This window comes from Pogona vitticeps, chromosome 1, assembly GCF_051106095.1.
Source record: "Pogona vitticeps strain Pit_001003342236 chromosome 1, PviZW2.1, whole genome shotgun sequence".
Classification (NCBI taxonomy): Eukaryota; Metazoa; Chordata; class Lepidosauria; order Squamata; family Agamidae; genus Pogona; species Pogona vitticeps.
The window spans coordinates 43,937,666-43,948,245 of record NC_135783.1 but is presented as its reverse complement, the minus strand read 5'-3'; the positions used below and the strand labels follow the sequence as shown (position 1 = coordinate 43,948,245).

The following is a 10,580-nucleotide window of genomic DNA, read 5'->3' as shown; positions in this document are numbered from 1 at the left end:
CCGGGTACAATTTTTCTTTATTTTTAAAAGTACAGAAGAGCATGCACACACAAGTATAAATACAGGCCGATCTCAATTTGCCATCTCTGTAAATCTGTGTGTACAATATACTCTCCCAACTCTGCCATTATCTAGAAAACATGTGCATAGTTCTAAGAGTTGTTTACATTGTGCTCAGTTTTAATAACTCCCTCCCCGCCCCCCGAAAGAAAACCCAGGTCAAAAGGCAATTTACCAAACCTGTAGAGATGAAGCCCAACCAATACACCTTCGTGCAAGCTTAAGAGCAATTTCATTTTCAAAGAGCTTCATACATAGATACCCTGTAATCACTTATTAGAAAGATTTTTTTCAGAAATTTACACAACATATTCAGAGTCTACCTCTTTACTAATCCCCCCCCCCTTTTTTTTGCAAGAGAGGTAATTTCTAAGCCCTTTAAAAAGAAATCATGTCAGTGCAGTTACAAAGGAAACGAAATGCCCCAGAGAGACATTTTTATAGGTTTCTTTAATGGAACTCCTTTGTAGAAGGAGTGAGTTAGGCATCTGGCTACGGAGCCAGAGGTTGGAAATTCAATTCCCCAATTTGCTTCCTGGGAGAAGAGCCAGCCTGTATCTACTTGGGCAAGCTTCACAGTCCCAGGGCACCCTTAGAAGAAGGTAATGGTAGACCACTTCTCAGTACTGTCTACCTAGAAAAGCCCAAAAGAGTCACTGAAACTCAGAATTAATTTGACAGTACACAATTATTGTTATTATTATTTATATCTGGTAAGCAGGAACTATGATCATTATGATTCTTAAGGTTAACACTCAAATTTCCTGTACTATCTACCTGAACTTGAAAACTAAGTACTGCTCATGGCAAAAAAGGCAAGCAATCCAACCCACAATGAAATGTCTCTTTTATTACTGTCTTTAAGAAGATTTGAGCACCATCCTGATATCCCAAGGCCAGTCCCACCTTCCTGCACAGCAGCAACACAGACCCTTTTTACTATAGAGAATCATATTTCTAATGTTACAAAGCCTTATCTAATACATTTGTTTTTTGGCACACCAACATTGGGATTGTGGTACTAGAGCAAGAAACACAAATGAAGTTATCTTATGTCTATATGCTGGTTCAGAGATTATTATTTTTTTCCTACACAGAAGTAACATCTCCATAATATATCAACTGACTGTTAATATCCAATATGAGAATAAAGCTGGAGAAGGGTACTAAAAGAATCCTAGTGCCAAAATATAACTTAAACAACTTTTCTGATGAATTTAAAGTCCACATAAAGGACAGATTTGCATTACTGCAATCAACTGATTGTGAACCAGAAGAACTGTGGGTTGAACTACATATATTAGAGATGAAAGCAAAGAGACAATTCCTGTAAAAGCAGCATTAAAAATTAAAAAGGCAATTTCTCACATTTTGATGGTAAAATCTGACTTTTGAGTTTGAACATTTAAGAAGACCTCTAAAGGAAACCAAACTGATTATTCTTTCCATCATGCATTAAGAGGGGATGGACGGTAGGGAAAGGATGGCCATAGGGAATCTTGAGACACAACAGATGTAGCAAAGAAGGGAAAGATCCTCCTTAACCTGTAGTCTTAATGAATTTTAAGGCAATAAGAAATAATGTGGCCATATTTAAATACTCTAACTGATGGTCTGAAAGCTCCTAACAGCCAACAAGTATATTGTAAAATTTTTTTAAAAGGATGAGAATAATTCATAATTTTGCAAGAAAATTAAAATTGAAGATACTGTAATTTTGTTTCCCTGTGTTTCTCTTCTAGTACACTTATTACACAGAGTCTTTACCAGTATGAAAACTAGTATGAAGCACATGGCAGACATAGGACATTCAAGACACACTAGATTAAGACTGGAGAGACTTGGGAGTAATGACTGAAAAGTACTCCAAGGGAGTGATTTCAGTAAAAGGAGTGTGTAGACTAATCCAGTGATTCTGCAAAGGAGAAATGAGCCTAGCACTTTCGAAAATTAAGTTTCAAAAGGACAAATGAAGACTGTTTTTCTAGAAAAGTGGCAGACTTGAATGAGAAATAGTTTTGCTACAGACAATTTTGACACCAATTATTTGCGCAAATTATTGTGTCCCACAGACAACACTGCTGGGAATCTCAAGCAGCATGTAGTTAGGACTGGGTTCTCAGTATCTAGCATCAGTCTGCTCCACGGACAAAGAGAAGTTACTTACCTGTAAATCTGGTTCTTCGAGTGGTCTTCTGTGAATGCACACTAATGGGTTAATCTGTGCCTGAACAGAGCAGCTTGGAAGCTACTATAGCTTTAAGCACTTGGTGCCGGGACCTCCCACCTAGGCTATATCCCTGCCCCTGGCACCCAGTGCCTCAGTTCCATGGAACTGTCCGCCGCTGTACACTATATCAAACAGGTAGACGTGACGTACGGCGGGGAGGAGGGCAAGATGTATGACTTTACAGAGGGCCACTCGAAGAATCAGAGTTACAGGTAAGTAACTTCTCTTTCTCCTTTGTGGCCTCTGTGAATGCACACTAATTGGTGACTAGCAAGCTGACCTACCAGGAGGTGGGTGTCGCAACAGGACAGAAGCTAGCACAGCTCTACTCATAGCAGCCTTCACCTTGGCCCAGACATTGAGGTGATAGTGCACTGCAAAGGTGAATGATGTGGACCACGTTGCAGTTTTGCAGACGTCAACCAACTCCTTGGAGGAACGCCATGGAGGAAGCAACTGCTCTGGTTGAGTGAGCCCGAACAGTGGCTGGCAAACGCTTGTGAGAAATCTCATATGCCAGCTTGATTGTAGTAACCACCCACCCATCTGGAAAAGGTCTGAGGTGAAACCAGGGACCCCTTAGAATGCCCTTGAAATGACACAGTCTTTGAGAAGAACAAAAAGACTGAGTCCTGGAGATATAGTAGGCCAGGGCTCTCTTGACATCTAGGGAACGCAGTGATTTTTCCAAATTTGTCATAGGATTAGGGAAAAAAAGGTAGGCAAGACCACCCGCTGATTGAGGTGGAAAGATGTTGCTATTTTTGGGAGAAAGGAGACATCTGGAAACAGAGTGACTTTGTCAGGATGAAACTGAATAAATGGTGGGTCTGCCCGCAGCACTATCAGTTCACTCGCATGCCTTGCTGAAGTGACAGTGAGGAGGAAGGCCGTCTTGAAGGTAAGTAGTCTCAATGACGTGGAAGCCAGAGGTTCAAACGGTGGAGACATCAACTTACAGAGGACAAGCTGGGGAGACCACTGTGGCATGGGAGGCTTGTAGACTCGGCGCATATTGCAGAGACCCTTCAGGAACTGCTTCAGCGTTGGATGTTGAAACAACTTGGCTGCATCCAAAAGAGGGGGCTGGTACGCTACAACTGCAGAAATGTAGACTTTAAGCATAGAGTGAGACAACCCATGCTGAAAGAGGAGGAGAAACCTCAGGAGAGTGTCCAGTGATGTAGGGCACACAGGTAAATTGTGCTCAGCAGCAAAGTTGCAGAAAGATTTCCACTTCCTCGTGTAGGTAGCCAAAGTGGAGGGTCTACAAGCCTGGCTAACGACCTCCTTTATCAAGGGTCCAGCCTCCAAGCTGTGAGATGCAGGGAATCCAGATCCAGATGGAGCGTCTTGCCATTGTGGAGGGAGAGAAAATGAAGAAGAATTGGAATCGAAAATGATCAATGGCCATCTGATGTAGAGGGGCAAACCAGGGCTGATGGGACCACCAGGGAGCGATGAGAATGGCATTTGTCTGGTCCTGCCAGATCTTGATGATTGCCTTCTGGATCAGAGGGATGGGAGGAAACATGTACAGTAGACCTTCTGTCCAAGGGACCATGAACGCATCCCCTTCTGAGTGGCCCCCTGCTCCTGCCTGGGAGCAGTACCTGTCACATTTGGTGTTCATGGCAGAAGCAAACACATCCATGCACGGCATGCCCCACCTCTTGCAAAGGGAGTGGAAGACTGCATCGTCCAGAGACCACTCGTGGGTGCAGTGTTGGGACCGACTCCGACAATCTGCCTGGAGGTTGACGGTGGAAGCTACATGAACTGCAATCAGTAAGAGGTGGCGTTCATAGCACCATTCCCAAACCTGGACTGTGAGATACAGAAGTCATTGGGAGTGTGTGCCCCCTTGCTTGTTGAGGTATTACACCACCGTGGTGTTGTCGGTTGCCAGCTGCACCACCTTTCCCGTGAGAAAACGCTCGAACGCCCAAAGAGCCTTGAAGACTGCCAAGAGTTCCAGAAAGCTGATGTGAAGGCCGGCTTCTTCTGGAGTCCAGTGACCATTTGCTGTCACATCCAAGATGTGTGCTCCCCAGCCAGTCATGCTGGCATCTGTGGTGAGCTGTGTTGGGATATGGTTCTGCTAAAAACAGATAGCATATATTTAGTTAGTCTAGTATTTTTCCTTAGTCTATGTACTTTCCATATATCTATGTGCCATGTGAGCCTGCTCTGTAAGCGAAGAGGCAACAGGAAGAAGCACATTTCCTCATTTCCTCTTGTATTGTGTGATGTAGGTTAGTAGGTGTGTATATGTATGCCTAGAAGCTATGTAACAGGCTGTAATCTGGAGGAGAGGCGTTTTATGGAGGCAATAAATCTCTGACGGCTGGCTGGGGGGAGCTGGAAGGAATGCAGCGAGAGAGAACAAAGGAGACGCTGCAAAGAGAAGCTAAGAGTCAGACACAGTCTTTTTCCTAGCTAACTAAAAGAGCTGCTGAGACACAGAGATGATGAGAGACGCTGAGACAGAAAGACAGTCTTTTCCCTGGCCATGCTGGAAAGAACTAACAAAGAACTTAAGCAAAAGTTTTTCTTGTGTCCATGAGTGATTATTTTACAGCACCCACACATTTCCCGAGCAGGTCTCGGACAGAGCTGGATCAATGGCTGAAGAGGGCGGAAGGGCCTGCCCACAAGAAGATTCGAGCAGAGGGACCACCAAGTTAGTTGCTCCACCAATTCCTACGAAATTGTAAGAGTTTTGGAAGGTAGGTCAGTGAGAGGTCTGAAGAGTGCCAGGTACCATGCTTGGAGGAACCGCATCTTCAACCTGGCATGGTGAATGACTGCAGTGGTAGGGAACGAGAAGCTCCAAACAATGTTGCTACAGCAGTGGCAGGAAATGAAACTGAGGCACTGGGTGACAGGGGCAGGGATATAGCATAGGTGGGAGGTCCCGGTACCAAGTGCTTAAAGCTATAGAAGCTTCCAAGATGCTCTGCTGAGGCGCAGATTAACCCATTAGTGTGCATTCACAGAGGCCATGAAGGAGAAACATCTGTTTTCCATCTTCAAGGGAAAAAATGAGCCTATTCTCACTTAATTGTATTTGGCCAAGAGGTCATGGAATTGGTCAAACAGTTCATGGTTTATATTTTCCAGTGTTCAGCTCACATATCACACTGAAATTATTGCCATCTTAATCTCAGAATTAACCAGTGGATTCTGTTGTGCAGGTTCTTTCAATGCCCGTGAAAAGAGATAGGTGTTTGTGAACAATTCAGATGGCAGATCTATACAAAACCAGAATACTTAAAGTGCTCATTACAGCTATGCTCAGTAAGCCTGAGGAACCTTATCAAGGTAAGAATTTGAAACTATCAGCAAGCAGCCAAATGAGATGATTCACACCGTGTCTACATCACACAGGTTTGAAAAGTTATTTAAACAGTTGTCAACCCAATAGAAAAAGGACTTGTAATTGTCAGTGGTTGGAACCCCAGTTCTAAGTAAAGACATAAAGGCTTACTTGCATCATTCCCATGAGGGTGTATGAGAAACTACAAGAATTTTCTCCATTTGTGCAAGACAGCTAGTGTCAATTACAGTGGATGCATTTGCAAAAATATTTTTGGCATAAATGGTGCAAAATAAGATGAGCTGCTGTCTGGTGGAATGGACATTTAAAACTGAAGCTTGTTTGTAAGTTTAAAAATAAAGTCAGTCTTCTTGCTGTGTGTGTATACTTCACAAAATGAAAGGCCATTAGTTTTGCACAGTCACATTTTCTGATAATTGCAGAAACCTTGTTTTGAAAAAGACTTTCACATTAGATACAAGAAATTCTGTAGGGGTCAACAAACTCAATAAACTGCCTGAACAAGAATGAGAAATTTAGTGATGTTTTCCACACCTCTGATCCCAAACATGGGCCAAAGATGCCTTCGACACTTTTGTGTAGGTGATCCGTTGATCAAAACCTTCAGATCTGTGTTAGCCTCGCCGGAAGGTTCCTCTTTGCCCTCCTTCCTTGCTGAGCAGTTTCACCTCTTCGATGACCAGGTCATGAGTGACTGCTTTGCACATGTCATACACAGTCAAGGCAGCCAGGCTGGCAGCTGTCAAGGCTTCCATCTCCACCCCTGTTTTCCCAAGGGTGCGGCACAGAGCCTGGATCACTACTGCGTGTCTCCTCTCATCCAGTGTCAGAGTGACATCCACCAGACTCAATGGGATGTTGTGGCACAGTGGGATCAGCTGACTGGTCAGTTTAGCTCCCTGAATGCCAGCGATCTGGGCAACGGCCAGCACATCTCCCTTTTTCATTTGGTTCTGTTGTACCAAGTCAAATGCCTTCTTCCCCAGACGAACCACAGCACTAGCCACAGCAGTCCGTTCAGAGTCTGGCTTCCTGCCCACATCCACCATCAATGCACGGCCCTTCTCATCAATGTGGGTTAGATTATCTGAGGAGGAGGCACAAAGAAATCTGGTGGTGGGAAGAGACAGAGGGCTTCTTTTTGCTTTATTTCCAGTCGCCTCACAGCAAATGCCCCTCATCTTGTGCGAAATCTGTTTGGAGAAAAGGGTTCCTATCCAAAGGCACTTTGCTTCCAAACTGGAATTCAAATTCTTTTGGAGAATGCAACTGCTACTGAGCTGAGCTTGTGGGATTCCTGCTGCAAGCTGTCGGGCTGAACAAAATCCTGGCAAGGCAAGATGTCCTGTAAACACATTTTTCTTAAATGTTTTCGCCATCTGTTTGGATAAACTTGTTCTCGGAGTCAGCCAGTGGCCAGGTCTAGGGCCCCAAGCCTTTAAATGTGCTCGATCCTGCAGGGCATTTTGGAGCAGTGGGAATGACCTTGGTGCTGTTTCTGGGGGAACAAAAAACAACAACACCAAAGTAAATGTTTAGCTTGTTGGAAGAGAAAAGCTACTACCGAGTTTATTCAGAGCTATATAAAGTCATATGAAGTAAGGGGGCAGGACAAAACAGATCAACAGCTTTCTGGATAATGAAAACTTCTAAATTTGACTTGGCTCTCATCAGTCATTAGCTGCTCAGATCTATGGAACCTTCAGCCCTTATTCACTTGGCTGACAGGACCCTGTTATTATTTTTCAAACCACACCTCTCCATCTTAGATGACAAGGGGCAGGGGGAAGAATTCACAATAGGTTTGCAAAGGCCGACAGCAGACTAAGCATCTGTGACTCAAAACCCAGATCAATCCAGAAAAGCAAGTTCTATAAGCAACCAGGAAGAATAATGCTATAAACATTATTGCAATTCATCTACTGATGACATTATGGATCTTAAGGCTATCATAAAATGGAAGTACTTTATCCTAACTGAAATCTTGAAATATGGAACGATGCCCTGGCTCCAAGAGGAGTGCTGAGAACTTCATCCCTGACATGCTCAAAGGTACAGGAAGGGAATAACCACAGCATCAAGCTCCATCTGTCAAAGCACTGTTCCACTGTCTTTCAAAGAGCTGTCCCATTAAACTAGGCTGTAAATGCAATAATAAGTATTAATAACTTTCATTACCATCTTAATCCTTTATAGTACCCACACCACTGACATCCTCATTTGGAACCACAGCCAAAGCTTTTAAGTGGGAATAATTTATTTTTCTATTCACAGAAGCTGGACGAAGAACAGGCAGCGGCTTTAAGTGACTACAAAAAAGCTGCTGGTTGCTGTTGCCAGCTCTTGCTGTGTTCACAACAAGACACGTCAGGCATGGAGCTTTTGCTGCTGCTCCGAGCTCAGATTGCCTCGCTGACATGCATTACCTTTGCTCTGGCTGGGAGCTTTGCCAGCTTAAGCTCCAAGTCCACTGGGAACAGGACCTCTCTGCCCTTCTCATTAATCCCTCGGCTGTGGCAATTCTAGAGTTCAGTGCCAAGGACCAAGTCAAAAGGAGACTGTTAAAACATAATGGAAGCTATTCTCTTTAGGAACCAGGGAGGGAAAAGGGGAGGACGACGTAAAGGGGTAGCCAAGTCTCTCTTTAATGATGTGTACCTTTAAGACGTTTCCCTGTGCGCTTTTCAGGGCTTCCAAGCGAACCATCTGTTTTATTTCCAGCAGCTAGGAGATGAGGTGAAGCCTGATGCAGCTCAAGACACTCACCAGCTCTAAATTTAGGAGGGTTTCTTACAAGGGTTCAATATGTGTTCATCTTTTAGGATTGGATGAGCAAAGTGCACCTCTCCAAATTTGTTGGGTTTCAACTCCCACTGTTCGTCAATACTAGCTATCCCAGCTTGTTGTTGTTGTTTAGTCATTTCGTTGTGACCAACTCTTTGTGACCCCATGGACCATAGCATGGTAGGCCCTCCTGAAAACTGAAGCCCAACCACATCTGGAAGGCCACACTTTGCCCACCTCCAACACAGGAGAAAGTGTCTCTTCTTTGAAGACACAGAAGCACTCTCTCATAAATGTGACCCCCACTGGTTTCAGCTCCTATAATTGAGGCACAAACACCTCAGTCTCCTCTGATCTTAACAGACTCACAAAATCACAAAATCAACTGAGACCAGTATATGAGGATCTTTACATTCTGTGAATTTTCAATGTAACACAGTTGAATTTCTACACCAGGAGATGGAAATGACAAGAAGTGCACCTCAAGCAGGGCCCTGTTTAGGAACAGCTTCCCCCAAAAAACTGTCCCTCTGTACTGCATCTCACACCTTTACATGTTCATCTGGTCTACACAGACCTGTGCAAGGCTCAGCCACATCCATAGGGAAGGTACAGCACAGGCAGAAGGGAGGGGAGCTTACAAAGTGGGGCGAGGTGCAGGGAGGAGAACAGTTCTCAACCCAAAGCTCAGTGACTGGCGCCTGTCCCCTTCCCTTTCATCAGGGGCAGTCAACATGTGACCTGTTGGGTGGACACAGCCGTCATTGGCTCAAATATCTTTCTGAAAAAACAAATTGGCTCAGGATTCACCTTGTGTGCTCTACGGAGCCTAGGCAGAATTTTGCTACGTGTTGAGGGCTGCTAGCACACCAGGGTCCCTACTATCCCCCCTTTTTTGTTTACTTTTTTATTTCAATACATATTTTGGCCATTAAGCCACAGATAGAGACTTCTTCAGTTAAAACTTCAGAGAGAGTGAGAGAGGGTGAGAGGGAGGGAGGGAGGGAATGAGAGAGAGAGGTTGGCTCGTAACTACAAGGATGCACCATGTTTCCCCGAAAATAAGACAGAATCTTCTATTAATTTTTTGCTCCAAAAATATATTAGGGCTTATTTTCAGGGGATGTTTTATTTTTTTCATGTACTGCAATCTACATTTATTCAAATACACTCACGTCATCTTCTTCTGGTTGCTCATAATGGTGGAGGGCAGGGTTTAACTTAACTGGGGCTTATTTTTGGGATAGGGCTTATATTACAAGCATCCTGAAAAATCATACTAGTGCTTATTTCCAGGTTAAGTCTTATTTTTGAGAAAACAGGGTACATGTGTGACTCCTAACTTCTAGAGATCCTCCCCTTACACACCAATGGATCACTGCACATTCCCACAGGGAAAGGACCTATGTCCAAGTACCAAGTGAATTTGTCAAGTGGCAACAACTGTCTTACTCTTTAGTTCTGGAATTAAACTTTAGTTAAAACATGGAGCAGATTAAGCCCTCTCACCTAGACTGGACTCTTTGCCACACATTGGACAATACATTCTAGTTCAATGTGTGCCACTGCTGTCCCCTTCTGGCAAGTCTCTTTGAGTTGCTCACAACATATAATATAGTGGTAGGGTTATCCTGGGCAGGATTTGTTTGCATATAATCAACATGTCAGCAGTGAGGAAGGAAAACAGAATTAAGACATGGGTACTTTTTATAACTAGAGTTTGTGATGGGCAGGGGAGGGCACCTCCATGACTTACGTTGCACGAACAGAGACAAAGGAAGAAGCACAGGATACAAGTTAAGTCACTATCAGTGGTCAGACTATGATTCCAAAGTGGGAGCCTATATTCTATAATCCAACACTACAAGTCCACAGCCAATGTTTTTCAACAAATGATCTTAAGTGGGAGCCTATGTTCTATAACTCAACACCACCAGTTCACAGCAATTTTTTTTTCAAAAAATGCTGTGAACTGATGGTGTTGGATTGTAGAACATAGGTTTTTGCATCTTGCCAAGCTTCCCACAGTGACACAGAAAGGACATGTCAAAGGAAACACTGAGATCAGACTATATTTAAAGAGAACCTCTGTTAAATGAAAGCAATGAAACGAAGCATGGCAATATGCTATGACAGCAGAATTGTACAACTAATTCATTGCAAATT

At 43.7% G+C, this 10,580-nt stretch overlaps 1 protein-coding gene across 2 annotated transcripts in view; it reads right to left on the bottom strand.

Moving 5' to 3' along the window:
* The window catches only part of MOCS1 (molybdenum cofactor synthesis 1), a 54,430-nt gene continuing 43,850 nt past the window's right edge, over window positions 1-10,580 (bottom strand). Inside the window, exon 11 of one of the 2 annotated variants that reach the window (XM_072991456.2) lies at window positions 1-7,128. In XM_072991456.2, coding sequence (XP_072847557.2) covers window positions 6,245-7,128 — 884 coding nt within the window. In that variant the 3' untranslated portion in view covers window positions 1-6,244. The remainder of the gene's footprint in view (window positions 7,129-10,580) is intronic. The other variant, XM_072991460.2, reaches the window with a different exon arrangement.